Source organism: Vitis riparia, chromosome 6 (genome assembly GCF_004353265.1).
Source record: "Vitis riparia cultivar Riparia Gloire de Montpellier isolate 1030 chromosome 6, EGFV_Vit.rip_1.0, whole genome shotgun sequence".
Taxonomy (NCBI): Eukaryota; Viridiplantae; Streptophyta; class Magnoliopsida; order Vitales; family Vitaceae; genus Vitis; species Vitis riparia.
Window position 1 is genome coordinate 5,380,148 of NC_048436.1, and position 16,229 is coordinate 5,396,376.

General features: G+C 37.6%; 1 protein-coding gene across 3 annotated transcripts in view; it reads right to left on the minus strand.

The window, feature by feature from the left end:
- Nucleotides 1-16,229, minus strand: part of LOC117916712 (rho GTPase-activating protein 7) — a 45,433-nt gene that overhangs the window by 15,753 nt on the left and 13,451 nt on the right. For all 3 annotated transcript variants that reach the window (XM_034832860.1, XM_034832861.1, XM_034832862.1), the window contains exons 11-13: nt 15,438-15,525; nt 11,424-11,667; nt 4,690-4,911 (exon numbers count right to left, since the gene is read on the minus strand). In XM_034832860.1, the coding sequence (XP_034688751.1) occupies nt 4,690-4,911; nt 11,424-11,667; nt 15,438-15,525 (554 nt within the window). The remainder of the gene's footprint in view (nt 1-4,689; nt 4,912-11,423; nt 11,668-15,437; nt 15,526-16,229) is intronic.

The following is a 16,229-nucleotide window of genomic DNA, read 5'->3' on the forward strand; positions in this document are numbered from 1 at the left end:
AATATGCTTCCAAAAAGACTCCCTTTCATTCGCAAAGCACCAGTTCCACTTACATAAAAGGGCCCTATGGAGTAGAAAGACATTTAACTCCCAAACCACCCTTCCTTTTGTTTGAACAAACGGTATCCCACTGTACAAAATGAGGCTTCCTCTTCAAAACTCCCCCTCCCCACAAAAAAATCCCTTTGAATTTGCTCTAATCTTAATCTAACCACTCTTGAAATACGCAATAAAGACATCAAGTAAATGAGCATACTAGACAAAGTACTGCAAATCAGAGTGATTCTCCCTCTTTTAGAGATAAATTGCCTCTTCCACATGGCAAACCTTTTCCAAAATCTCTCCTCCACCCCATCCCAAACAGCCATGAACTTGTGCCACGCACCCAATGGAAGCCCCAAGGAAATTGTTGGGAGCCTCCCCACTTTACAACCAAACTCAAAAGCCAAAGCTTCCATATTCTCTACTCTCCCTACCAGAAAAAATTCACTCTTATCCAAATTGATTCTCAAACCTGAGATGACTTCAAACCACATCAACTACCAACTTAAATAAGTCATCTGATCTTAGGAAGCCTCGCAAAAAACCAGCATATCATCAGCAAACAACAAAATGAGTGACCAATACTCCATCACCTTCCCTCGGCCACACTTCTCTTGATTTTTGCCTCCAAAAAACCTCCTCCATAAGAGCCCACTTCTTAAAATCCTCTTTTGCTTCCTTTCTAGCTTCCAAATCCTCCATCGATAAAGATCTCAACTTCTCTTGAGAGTCCCAGTAAGACACTTTGTCAAGAGCCAAACTCTTATTCACCCCCACCTTCCCAAAAACATCTTTGTTCCAGATTTTGAAATTGGACTTCAAAGCCTTTAATTTCTCTACAAGGATAAAGCTGAAGGATTTGCTGAAATTGAAACCTTGTCACCATCTATTCAACAGATCCTTAAACCCCTCCTTCTTCGACCACATGTTTTCGAATCGAAAAGGGGTTGGCCCGCTCCTCACCCCTCCCCCATCAAATAGAATGAGAAAGTGATCAGACACCGGCCTGGGAGGAATGCACTGCACCACCCCATTGAAATGGCTTTCCCAGTCCTCCGAGACCAAAAACCGATCCAATCTTGACATGGATTGGCTATTCAACCCACCACTCCAGGTAAATGGGCCCCCTTGAAGAGGGAGATCCCTCAAATCTAGATCATCGATCATCTTCGAGAATCTTCTCATAGAAGAAGACACCCTCCCTCCTCTACTATGCTCACTTGGGAATCTTATCACATTAAAGTCTCCTCCAATGCACCACGGGTCATTCCAAAGCCCACAAATGGCCCCTAAGTCCTCCTAGAAAAATTTTCTATATCTTTTCATAGTAGGACCATAGACACCTGAAAAAATCCACATGAAACCATCCTCACAATTTCTGAATTGACAGGAAATGGAAACTATCCTTACCGACGTCAAAACTCTGTTATCCTAGAATACTACCACCCCTCTAGTAGCACCCATATCATTCAAAGCTCCCCACTCCTAGACTTCGCACCACCACTAAAGACATGTCCTGCATTTTAGTTTCCTATAGACAAACCAAATCCACTTTTTGAGAGCTGATTAAGGCTTTGATTATCTTCCTCTTATTTATGTTATTAACCCCTCGAACATTCCAAGATAAGATCTTAATTTTCATTTAAAACATGAAACCCTACCCCTCCACCTATGTTCGAACCATTCTCCTTGCTGACCCCATCATAATTAATTGAACATTCTAACTTTTTTAATTCCCGTTCAAACCTAATAGTCCCTGAAATTCCCCTCTTCTTGCCTTCATCTCTTCTACTTTTCAGTCTTAAAAGCAATTTTAGGATTTCCCCTTCAACACCTTCTGTCGAAAATCCCAAAGATTTGTTGAACTTCACCAAACAACTATCATCCCAACTACTGCTAGAAACCCCCCTTTCCTACAGTGGCTCATCAAGTGCAAGCCATCCCCCCCACCCACCTACCCACTCTGATCTCGGCTAAGGACTTTTCCCCCTCTGTCTCCATCACCCACGGACTACCAATAGCCAAAATAACACTCAACGGAGCCTAAAAACCAACATATTTGACGGCAGCCAACCCTCCCAAGCCAGAGGACTCCCCCACCACCAAAGCCATAACAAACCCAAGGGAAGGAGTAGAAGAGAAGAAATACTGAACCCCCACAAAGTTAGAGGGAGAGGACTCGTACCTGAATGCCTCGCCAACCAATGCTTCATCAGTAATCTCCGCTCTAACATTCACCGTGAGCAACTCTAATTCCCTCATAGCCCCTCTGAGAAAGCAAACGAGCCCCTTATCCTTCCTATCTTGAACAAACGAAGCCTCCTCTAGTGCTCTAGCTTCTGTCTCAACAAACGCAGATGAATTAAGAACCCTCACTCCCTCTAACCCCGCTTCTCCGAGCCCAAAGCCCAAACCGAACAGCTCTTTGCAGCCCACTAAAGAGCCCTGAAAAAGAAGAGCCTCTCCTCAAAGCCTGCCAAAGTGCCCTTTAAAAGAAAGGGCCTTGGCTCACTTTCCTCCCAACCTCTTTTTAAAAGAGATTCCGCCCCTTGCGACTGGGTCACCATGTGAACAGGCCCACTTCTAACCTCCCCAAGCCCAATTTTGTTCTGGGCCTGCAAATGAACAGACCCACCTTTAAGCTCCTCAAGGCCCAATAAATTGCCCACCAGTCTATCGACACCCCCCTACTCCATGACCCCTATTCACTAGGCTTCCTTCCCCAACAACTACCTCAGTGCCATTGACAATAACACTGCAGAGGATGCAGAGGAAAAGCCTGCAACATGCTTTGAAAAGCTTCCAGAGGGTGACACGTCTTGTACCCAAACTTGCACCTTGTACCCCATGACCCCTATTCACTAGGCTTCCTTCCCCAACAACTACCTCAGTGCCATTGACAGTAACCCTGCAGAGGATGCAGAGGAAAAGCCTGCAACACTCTTTGAAAAGCTTCCAGAGGGTGACACATCTTGTACCCCAACCTGCACCTTGGACTGAAACTCCTTTTCCAACAAGCTTCCACTACACACGGCGCATGGTCTTCCCCCACCAGCTTCATCTTCATCCACTAAAACACCTACCCCAAGATATCTTCCCGCCGGCACCACTTGAGAAAACCAAGGCGGGGTTTCCCACCATAGTTGAATGGAGAAACTCCCCGACCCAACCACGATCTGAACAGAGCTAGGCAAATCCCTATCAAACAACTTCACCAAAATTCTAGCCCATTGCAACTCTGCCATAGAAGTCGTATTCTCATTCACTCCAATGAAACCTCCACAACCATCTCCTATCAATTTAAACAGCTCGCAACTCCAAAGATGAAGAGGGATACCCGCCACCCTCACCCAAGCCTCGTTAGCGATGGCTCCATTACAAAAGCACCCCCCTCCACGTTCCATTTTTCCAAAAATAAAACATTCTCCTTAACTCTCCTCTTGCCTCTGGCTAAGACTCGCTCAACCTCACTTAACAACTCAAACTCAAATAGCAGAAGTCCTCTTCCCAACACAGCCATGTTCAACTCCCTTTGAGGAGCCAATTGTGATAAGCCCAACTCTTTAGAAAATCCAACCCAAGGAAAGGAATAGAGAAGTTTTCCCACCGACGCACCAAACAGCGATCCAACTGTTCCAATCTTCCTTGCATCTCCCTCCTCCCCAACTCCAACCAGACTTTGTCTTCTAACCTACCCATTTTTTATTTTTCAACATCCGCAAAAGTCCTTAGTTCCAACTCTTTTTCCTTCCTAAACACCTCAAGGGATCAAGAATCCTTTAAGTCTCCAGAGGGAACCACCCTAGTCTCTCTCAACTTCTCCGCTAAGATATTCCAACCTCCAATCAACCCCTTCCCTTCTAGAAAAATTAGAAAAAATCTTTTTGCCTCTAAATCATGAACAAAGCAAAGAAGAAATCTTCCCGCCTCATTTGAGTGACACTCCAGCCTATACTTCCTTCCCCCCCTCCTCCCAAACGAGGGACTAACTTCTATCGTCACTCCCTCTACAGCAAGTGTCAACTCCATCCAACAAACTACTAAGGCTTGCATCCCCAAATTTGATCCAAGAAGATAGCCTCTGCATCTCTCCCAATTGCACCCTCTCAACTTCCCTCCTATGTCGTCAACCAAAAGCTCAAAAGATTTGGACTCCACAGCAAACAATCTTCTTCCACCCCTGGGGCCTTCCTTCATCTCCATTTTTTATCCAATTCAGAATCTGTCTCTCATCCTCTTCTACCAACATACTTCCTAAAACCAACAATAGAGCCTCCTTTAAATTCCTCAAGTAATGATAGTAAGTTTTAACAACCCTCCCACATCCAGCCAGCTTTAAAGCAAGACTTCCTTGAGATCTCTGAAAAAGTCCCCAATTCCCAAGCTACCCATATTACCCAGAAAGCAACCATCAGACTAAAGTTTGATATAAACAATGGGAGGAACCTGTTAAAAGATTGTGGTTTTTCTCCCTAAAAGAATGAACATCATTCCCCTATATATAGAGATCAAACCAATGGGATAGTTACTCGCCCAGGTCTCAATGGCCCATCAATTCTTAAATCATCATTCTTACACACATGCACACACATACATACACACACAAATATATATATATATAGAGAGAGAGAGAGAGAAAGAGGAAACCTTATAGTCATAAAGATCACTGCCAGCATAACCACTGCTTTCACTCAATTTGCCACTGTGCACACGTTCAGGATCATCTTCAGTGTCTGGATCAACTTCATTTTCTGCATCATGGTAACCATTGTCTCTCATGTCTATGTTTTCATCATCTGTTGAATCTTCACTCCCACTGTTTTCAATCCGAGAATCTGCTGATATAGAGCATCTGTGTAGATTGTCATCCTGAAAGAACAAATGACAACAAAGCACCACATAAACAACAGCAAAATAGAGTACCTCCTAAATAATACAATAACGATAAAGATCAACAAGAATGTGAAAGCTGGCATCACAAAATGAGGGAAAGCATGCAGCTACTTGTACTTGCGAGGGCATATAAAACATAAAGTAGGTGAAGACTCAATACTAAAACATAGAAACAGAAGCATCATCACAACCGCAGAAAAAATCAGCATCGCCAAAATTTCAATGTTATAGTCATGTGAATTTGCATATGAATTAAGATTTTGTTAAGAGTCAAAAACTTGTTATTCCTCATTTTCTCTTGCAGAATAAAATCAGCATGGCACCAGTATGATAATTGTTCATATTTTCCGATCTTAAATAGAAAACTGCAGCATATTCAATTATCAATAAAGAATGGTATCACAAAGAAAAGGATACTTCTTCCTGGCTCTTCAACATTCTAATAGCAAACAACAAACCAACCCAACCATATAATCACAGCAAAGCAAAAACTAGCAAGATTTCCCCCACTAATAATTATCATAATCCATCAACGCTCATTACGCCAGATGTGGAAGTTGATAAGAAAAAGATGGGAAGTTTGAGGTGAGCAATGAGACAAGAATCAAATTTGGCAAGATGTGTGATGTGGCGGTGTTCATTTAGAGGACTCTTTTCCATCTCTATCCTCCTTTGCAACTTCCAAGGAGGCATGAGTGGATGATGTTCAAGAGGTAGAGGGTGGGTTAGTCATGTGGAACCCGTGCTTCTTAAGACATTTTCAAGATTGGAAGATGGATAAAGTTGAGGAGCTTCTTCAGAAGCTATACATGTTAGGAAGAAGCGGCGGAAATGACAAAATGGTGTGGGGTTAAGCTTAAAATAAGGAGAAGAGTTTTTTTTGCTTTTTATTTTTTTTTTTTTGATCAGTAAGTAATATGTGTATTGCAAAAGAGGTGCTAAAGAAGTGACTCAAATAGATACAGTGTAGAACAACTCACCCCCTTACAAAAGAACCCAAGCCACTAAGAAAGCACAAAAAAACCCTCTCCCTTAACGCATACACACCCATTCAATAAAATCTATTCAAATCTAGTAAGTAATATGTGTTTTGCTTTTTTTTTTTTCTTTTTTGCTTTTATCCTTCTTGCCTACATTGAGCATTTATTGTATGCTTTGTGTATACTGTATTGCACCTCCATTTAGGAGCCTTTAATATATTTTTTCATTTATCTATTAAAAATTAAAAAATATATAAAAATCTATAAAATAAATAAAAATATAAATAAAAAACCTCCTCTATGCCTTTTTGAACAATTTCGAAGGAACGCAACTGAAAATTTGAAGGGGTGTGATACACAAATCAATCTCTTAGCAATTCCCTTATATCGAATCTTTACATGTGGTCTAGAGAGTATCTTTTAATATATATATATACATATATATATATATATAGATATAGATATAGGCAATAAAAAAGAATATATTAATAGTGTTCTAGAAAGGGCACACAAAGTACAGACGATGTATACACTATGTACCTAAAGGCTAATCAAGGAAAGAGAAATGTAAATACATATGTTCTTATTTGCCTACCCAAAAATGCTTTTTTTTATAGATAAAAAGAATAGATTAAAAAGGGCCGCTAAAATAGCAACCCAAGGTATACAAAACATATATAGCTACCACCAACAAACACCACAATAAACCTTAGTTACAAAACAAGAATGAATTTAAGCCAACCCACCATCACCAAAGGCCCAACCAATCTAGAAAACTAAAAAGAGTTAAAGGAACATCATTTATACACCCTTTTGCTTATGACCAAAGAAAACAAACAAAAGAACTTTTTAAACTTTGGATTAAAAGTTCTTCCTCCTCAAAGGCAATTCTATTTCTTGTCTTTCAAACTATCCAAAACAAGCATAATGGACCACCTCTCCACACCTTCCTACGCTTCTTGTCCACAAATGAACCATGTCACCCTAACAGAGTCTCTCTAACCGACGATGGTAACATCCAAGACACCCCAAAAAGGGCAAAAAGCAACTCCCACAAGACTCTTGTCTTTACACAATGGACAAGGAGATGGTTTATGAATTCTTCCTCAACATGACATAGAAAACATCTATTCGCCAAAAACCACCCCCTTTCCTAGACTTGATCAAATGTGAAGATATTTCCTCAAGTCACCTCCCAAGCAAAGAAACTGACCCTAGGTTACACCCACGCCTTCCATATGTTGCTCCAAGGAAAAAGATCAATATCCTCGACTCTAAACCAGTATAGAGCGACTTCACAATGAACTTCCTGTTCTTTGTCTCCATCCAAAGCACCCTATGTTCACCATCCTATGTACTCTCATTCCATCTAAGTATGAAAGAAACCTCTCCACACTTCCCAATCATTGAGGGGTCTAGAGAAACACAGGCTCCAGCCCCCCTCCCCAAGGATAGAAGAATCCCACACATCCTCCACCCATGAATCCTTTGAACTTGCTAAGGCAAATAAGAACGGAAAAGAGCTACACAACGAAACATTCCCACACCACTTATCCTTCTAGAATTAGACCCTCTGCCCATTACCCACCAAGGAGATCATACTACTCACAAGACCCTACTCCTTCCTTATGACTTTCCAAACACCAACACAAAACCCCTCCCTCATCTCCCTGGAACACCACCACACTTCCTCTTCCCCATACTTCCCACTAACAACACGATTCCAAAGGGCCCCTTTCTCAATAGCAAAGAGCCAATTCCACTTGCTCAAAAGAGCCTTATTGAGTGTGGAAAGACGTTTCACAACCAAGCCCCCTTTCCTCTTGTCAAGGCAAACTATATCCCACCACACTAGACGTGTTTTCCGCTCAAGAGCCCCACCACCCCAAAGAAAGTCCCTTTGAATCTACTCCAATCTCAATCTAACTAGCATTTGGATGCGCAACAAGGACATAAAATAAATGAACAAACTAGACAAGGTGCTTCAAATAAGTGTAATTCTCCCTCCTTTGAAGATATATTGTCTCTTCCACATGACCAATCTCTTTTTAAACCTCTCTTCCACACCATCCCAAACCGCCATAAACTTAAATGGGGCACCCAACAGAAGGCCTAAATAAGAGGAAGGAAGCCCACCCACCTTACAACCAAGCTCAAAAGCCAAGTGCTCAATATCGTTCATCTCTCCCATTGGAATTAACTCACTTTTATCCAAATTTATTTTCAACCCCAATATGGTCTCAAACCACATAAGTAACCAACTTAGATACGGCATCTACTCCTCAAAGGCTTCACAAAAGACTAGGGCGTCATCCGCAAACAACAAATGGGAAATATTCACCCCTTCTCCACCCTTGCCCCTCACTTGGCAGCCCTTCAAGAAACCCCCACTGACTGCCCTTTTTATCAAACAACTAAGCACCTCAATAGCCACAACAAATAAGTAGGGTGAGAAGGGATCCCCCCAATCTTAAGCCCCTAGAGCTCTGAAAGAAACCAGTTGGAGTACAGTTGAACAAAACAAAGAAGCTTGTTGTGGAGATGCACCTTTTCATCCATCTAGTCCACCTTTCACCAGAACCCTTCTTATGCAAAACCGAAAGCAAAAAAGCTCAATCCAAATGATCATAAGCTTTTTCTATGTCAAGCTAGCATAGAATGCCACAACGATTATTTTTCAGAATGGATTCAATGGCCTCATTAGCAATAAGTGAGGCATCCAAAATTTGTCTCCCCTCCACAAAAGCATTTTGTGCCTCTAAGATCACTTTTCCAACCACTTTTTTGAGTCTATTGGCTAACACCTTGGCCAACCACTTGTATAGTCCACCAACCAAGCTAATTGGTCTAAAATCCCTTAAATTCTCTGCACCCACCGCCAAAACGGTCAAAAGAGGAAAAGAAAACATCCAAACAGACAAGACTAAAACAACCTCAACAAGAGCCCAACCAATCAACAAAACTAACTAAAGTTAAAGGATAATCATTTATAAACGACTTTGTCTCTAACCAAAGGGAATAAACAAAAGAATATTTTAGTCTCTAGATCAAAAGCAATTCTTTGTCATCTAACAAATTAATTAAGTGTATACATCAATTATGATAAATAATCAAAATACTAAAATCAATAGTTAAAAAAATGTTCTAAAGTTTATTAAAAAAAAAAGCGTTTATGAAAGAAATTCAAAGGAATTTATCAAACAAATTTAAAAAAAAAAAAAAATAGGAATAAATTTCACTAAAAAAATTGTTAAATAATATTAGCAATTTTTTTAACAAAAATTTTAAAGAATTCAATAATTTATATGGTAAAATTTGGGATTTTTTTCAAATAACTAAATATAAATCAATTAAAAGTTATGAAGCCTTTTATTCAATAATTATCTCTCATATAAGGCATCACAATCACTAAAATTTGAAGTAAAATATAAGTAGCATCACAATCGCTAAAAACCCCTCCAAGTAAAATATAAGTAATTTATTTATTTTTTATCATAAAATATAAGTAGTTTATGAAAGTTTGATAGTTATTCTTTATAATTCAATGTATCCTATTAAGTCATATTGTCTCTTATGCTTAAAATTAAATAAGACTAATTTTATCAAAAATCAAGTAGTATAAAATTTAATATATTTTAAAATTTAAACTAACCAGCCATTAAGAAACTTATTAAATAAAATATCAAATACAAAATTACAAAAAAAAATTAATTTTATTTGAAAAATCATAATTTAAAAAAACATTCAAATACATTAGGATAACGAAAAATGTATTAGGATGATGATAAAATGAAAATAAAATTAAAAAAAAAAAAACAAAGAAGTATGAATATTAAATAGATTTTATAAAATATTTTATTTGTATTTTAAATTTTATTAAAATCTTAATATAGAGAGTAAGTGTTATATCTTGTCAATAATATTTAGTTATAACTTTAGGGGGACTTAAAAGGTTGCTCCGTTATGTGTATTCTAGACCATATGGAGGGAGAGAAATAGGAGAGTCTTCAATGATTGTGAACGCTTAGATCAAACAATTAAAAATTCTTTTTTGAACCTTTTTTGGGATTGGATCAATTGTATATTAGAGACGGTTCTTTGTCGATGTTAGAATTTGTAGATTGATTACGCTTTATGTACAATGCGTATGCTGGTTTCTGTGCCTTCGTCCTACTTTTTTGGGTCTTTTGCTTGCTTTGTATACATCATGTATACCTTCTTTTATCATTAATACATTTTCTTTATCAATCAAAAAATAAATAAATTTAGGGGGGCAGAATTTTCATTCTACTATTCTTTCTTTAAAAAAAATAATATATAAAATATAAGGATTTTTTTTTTTTTTTTTTTTTTGAATCACCACTGTGCCAAACCCACCCCCACCTCCATTCATGCTCCCCACCACAACAACCAAAGTTTTGTTGGGTTTTAGGTTTAGCATTTGTGTTGAAACAACATAGGCTATGAAGCTAGAAGAATTTTGATCATAGGAAGGGTATGGGCCTATTAATTAAAGGGAATGAGGAGCTTTGATTTCCACTAAAAAAAAAGCTCTGTGTTTTTCCTCCCTTTTTTGGTGTGTTCTTGTTGGCTGATTGATTTATTGCTAATAAGTTAGATGTTATTTGGTGTTCTCCTTACCATATATAATTAGCAAGTTCATAGAAAGCATTTAAATCAATATTCTTTCTAATATGTATTTAATAGAATCTTTGAGGGGTTGAAGACTTGTTGCAGAAACAGACTCTTGGTGGAAGTGTGTTATTCCTAAGAAGTTTGGGGAGGAAGGAGGTTGGACTTTGGGGGTACTTAGTGAAGGTCACAGATTAGGCTTTTCGAGGGCCATCAGAAAAAATTGGAAGATTTTTAAAAGCAAAGTATGCTTCATTATTGGGAATGGGAGGAGAGTCAAGTTTTGGCTGGACAAGAGGTGTGGCAACACCTTGCTAAAAGAGTCTTTCCCCACCTTGTTTGTTATCACCAATTCCAAGAATTCATGGGTAGCAGATATGTGGCAGTTGATTTTTTTTCATTATTTGGGTTGCAGCAGGTGAAGTATTCTTCAATTAGATTGATGTTGCTAAGCTAGAATGAGGTTTAAATAGGAAAAAAGTAGAAGAAAGCTTGGTTAGCTGCTCCTTTGTGTCTTTTTTGAATCATTTGGCATGAAAGAAATCGGAGGACTTTTGAAGATGTGGAAACCTTAGATCAATAGCTTAAATCCTCTTTTATGCTTTCCTTTTAGGATAATGTTAGGCATCATATAGAAGGAAATACTACACCTATGATCGATTTTATTGATTGGTTAGGAGCTAAGTAGTTGTAAGCAGGTGGTATTTCCCCTTTGTTTGCCCTCCTTTTTTGTTCTTTTCACTTGGTTCCCTTTGTATACACCCGGTGTACGTTAGCTAGCTTTAGCCCTTCCTCTATCAATAATAATATTTTTTTGTGTGCTTATCAAAAAATAATAATAATAATAAACAGACCACAGGATAGAGAGAATCTTACATCGAAAATGTTCTCATACTCCTCCAGAAGAGTCGTAATGATGGCTTGAGCATTATTAGCAGCATTTGCAGCAGCAAGAAGCTGGGCAGAGCTATCACCATTCATGTCAAAGTCATCCTCCAGCTCGCATTCACCGGCTAAAAGAGGGCGCAACAACAAGGGTGCCATGCAAGCAGCAACAGCAGGAGGAGTCATCCGATTCTCAGAAGCATGAGAAGAAATTGCATGCATCATCTTGAGAATTCTGAAAAAGACGAAACAAAATTAAGAACTGGAATTGAGTACAAGAGAAGGAATTGCCAAAAAGCTGAGATTAGAAATTACAAAGGATATTCACTAAAAAGATGAACTTCTGAAGCAATCTTTAAGCCACAATAACCAGAAAGGATGCTTCCATGCTTCCAGATGCACAAATTGTTTTATTAGAAAATTACTGGATATCAGCAGATCAAATGTTGTGATTATGTCATCAACAACAGCTAACTTGATATCCAAACCCAACCAATCAGATACCTCACCATGGGGAAAAAAATTATGTAACTCTATCCTGACTTGTCAGAACAAAATTAAGTTTCTCTCCAAAGAACTCAATTTTTAACCACAGACAAAGTTTAAGGAGGTAAACGATCAAATAAGTAATGTGGTGACTATTAAAAATCAAACAGGAGTTATGATTTATGCATTCTCTTGGCCAGCAGGCAGTGGAGAGGCAACTGAAGCTGAGATTTTAGCTTTTGCCGAAGGGCTTGAGAAAGGAATCTGCCATGGGTTTTAAGAATTATCATTTAAGGGATTCCTCAATCGTTAAACCTCGACCACCATGGGGAGAAGAGGCCCTTGATCTTATGATCATTGGATAGGATAAATACAGACATGGACATCACCTTCCAGTGGAGATCAAGATTGTGAAGGGGCAGGGTGATGTTAATTTTGATGGTTAACCATCTCTTTTCTTCTTTAAAAGATTTCTCATAATCTGTAACATACACCTTTGTTCTTGTCATAGATTTTTCTTTTCTTCACTAAGAAAGAAACCCCTAATGCTTCATCTTAGGATTAAAGTTAAACCCCCCGGAAGGCAACTTATACCCAAAATCTGATCCCACCTGCCCTAAAACCAAGCCTGACAAACATAAATTCTTTTTCATCTGAATACTGACTTATAACAGCAGATAGTTTGAAATCAAATTGAATGATCCATAAACCGAACAACAATCTAAAAAAAAAAAAAACTTGATTATGGTTTCTTCAGCTATCTCTTCCCCCTTCTGCCCTCCTGCAATGGGATCTCCAATAATGGAAATTGGGGCATAATCAAATTATTTCTAGGAAACAGCCCATACTATTATTTTGTTTTATTCTCTTTTTTATTATTATTAGGAAAAAAGCATGTAATTTAGGTATTCCACAATATTCTAATTTATTTGAAGCGTTCATTTCTGTATTTATTAAATAAAAACTACTTTTTTACAAAAAGACCTAGTGTTTTAAACACATGCATGCTTTGCTTTGAACTCTGCTATATCCTAAATCTGGCCATATTAGACAGCCAGCTGTGTCCAGCATATGTTGAGTACAAACCCATGATGCATGAGTTTGGGTGCAGGAGTTTGGTGTTAGGTGTTGATATATGTCTAGGTGTTTGATCTTTTATGCCTCCAAAATTATTATTATTTTTTTTTTTTTTTTGACCTAGGAACCTTCCATGGCCATGCCCTTACACCTCCAAACCTTAGATAAAAACCCTCTCTCTTTTATCTTTTATCCAAATCTTATCTTTCGTGTCTAAGCATTCTTATTGAAGTATACTTTCCAACTAACGTTCTCTTTCTTTAATATAACCATTTTCCAAAAGAGTTGAAATTTAAAAAAATAAAAAATAAAAAATAATAATAATTAAGATCAATGAGTCATATCCAAAACAAAATGAGTGTCTAACATGGACCCCACACCCTTATCGTGTCAACACAAGTGTGTTGGGTCTAGTTGATTTTTGCTTTGCTTGGTGTATAATGGGTGATGCACTCTTCAGTAAGGGGGTTCTCTTAAGCTGGAGCAGATCTTTTGTTGGGGAAAAAAATGATTTTGAAGGTTGCTCCATTATACGTGTTCTAGACCATATGGAGGGAGAGAAAAAGGAGAGCCTTCGATAATTGTCAAATCTTAGACCAAACAATTAAAAATTCTTTCTTGAACCTTTTTTGTGATTAGATAAGATTGTATATCTACAATCAGGGACAGTTCTTTGTCATTATTAGAATTTGTGGACTAGGTAGGCTCTTTGTAGGGCGCGGTTGCTGGTTTTTGTGTCCCCTCACCTTTTTTTGCTCTTTTGGTTGGCATTGTATACATTATGTATACTCTTTCTTCTCTTCAATACGTTTACACTTATCCAAAAAGAAAAGTATGCTGAGTCCAGTTGGAGAATCCAGGTACCAAAGGTACAAAAACATCCTTAGGAAGAAGTATTTATGTTTTAGAACGGATGGTGGTTGAACACTAGTGCAAAAAGCACCAGAAGCATTTGGGAAAGTATCACTTGTACAACCTTTTGGTGTAGCTGGGAGGAGATATCTAAGAGATTTCTAAAGCTGAGGAGCTCTGGGTTTTTAAGTTGACATGGCTCTTATTTTATAGACTGTATGAAACATGGAGCTTCCCACCTCAGAACAGTTTTTTTTTTTTTCTTCGAGTCCTTAAATTTGTAGTTTTGGCTACATCCCTTCTTTCTTTTCCTCTTGGTTTTCAATAAAATGTTCTTTCATCAAAAAGTAAATTCTCATAGACATTTCCAAGGTCAATCACAGGCAGCAGGATATTGGTAGCTCAAAGTAATTCTTCATGAACCATTCACTTCTTCAAGCCTTATATGATTCTAAGGAAAAGAAAAAGTAATGAAAAAAAAAACAAAATAGAACAGCTATCAGACGAGTCAGGTGATATTTTCATGGATTTGAAAAAGGGAAATTCAAAATGCAGGCATCAAAAAAGTTATCATTGACAGGGATAGCTCAATGCCATAAACTAGATTAGATAAAACCTAGGAGGCCATTGGAACTTCTAAAATCTTCTGGAATAACCTATAGACATTACTAGATCACTCAAATGATCAATCAATCTAGAAATGCTTATAGGCTCTTATAATAGAGAGCTATTCTTTTATGCAGTCCATAAAAGAAGAAAATTCAGATATGGGCTTTTTTTGCAAAAGTAGAGTGCATATTCCAGAGGATTTATTTGGAGACAATATCATTTGTTAATAGGAGTGCTAAATACTTCAGAGGACTTCTCCAAGGAATTAATATCATTTGTTGATAGGAATGCGACATACTTTAGAGGACTTCTCCAAGGATTATACACCTCTTTGATTTATGGCAAGGTCAAGGCCCAAGCTTAGCATTTGGCATTTCTTTTTTCTCGTGCAGGTAGTTCTTATTAGGTGTTTTTTCTTTAGGCACTTGGTTCTCATGCAGATAACTCTTATCAAGTCTTTTCTTTTTTCTTCCTTTGATGTAACTCTAGTGGATCTTTTTTTCCATATATAAAAAGAAAGATGGTAACTCTAGTGGATCTCACATCCTTGTCAATTTCTCTTCCCTTTTTTCTTCTCTTTTTTTTTTTTTTTTTTTTTTTTTTGAGACACAAACAACAGATTTATGTCATTTTCTCATTTTTCACAAAACCTTATCACAAAAAGGGATTGAAAAGCAAGAAACTTGACACATGGGATCTTACAAGAGTAAATTTTATAGCAAAAAAGCACAACCACCATACGGGACAGAATTTCTACCAAAACAGTCAGATCAGACAATTTAGACCACTTCTCTATTACCTCAACCTTTTTAGAGTATAACAGTGTACATACATCATTCAAGTACCATATCGTATGGCCAAAAAGGTATGACATCACATAAAAGAATATTGACAAACAAATTATAAGTAAAAGATGCAAAAAAGGGAAATTGGGGGTGAAGACAAGCCATATCACTTGAGAGAGAGAGAGAGAGAGAGTACCTTTGTAATAAACGCCGGTTTGGTTCAGGAAATGTCTCTAATATTGCAGAACGCATCGCACTAACTCTAGCATCCTTCCGATCAATTTCTTAACCAGTGACACAACAAAGCAACAGTATCAGCATTTAAGCATGCATGCAAAATGTAATCAACTAAAATATGATAGCCAATAGACCTACATGCCTGAAAATAATAAAGGAAATTAAGGATTGAGATACAGAGTGTGACCAAAAAGCTTAACATGATGCAGCTTCTAGGCCTCCAACACAAATTGATTGGACTCAAATGATAGAAAGACAAAAACATTTTGGGGGATCATTTAATCAACAGCATAAACATAAAGCTCAAAAGTTTAGATACCTACGTGCATATATATAATTTGTTTATGGATCTATAGAACTTGACATGATGCTAAACTTTAGTTGAGGATCCAACCAAAAAAGAATGGTGACAAAAAATACAAGATCATCAACACAGCAGTCTCAAACAATAAAAACTATAAAACAGCTTCCAGAGCCCAATATCCCACATGATTAAATACAAGGATGAGATGTAAACAAATATGGCATGCAGGAAGTATACAAGGACCATGCAATGGACCTAGTATAGTGTAAGAGAAGTTAAAAACAGTTTTTGGAATCGACCTGTAAAAAAAGAAAAAAGATAGACGTTTAAAACAAATAAATTTCTACATACAATGATACAAAAACTACCTGATATAACTTTGTTAATAAGAAAAGATCCACTGCTGTTGTATGTACATATATAAAGCCACAGAGAGAGAGAAAGAAA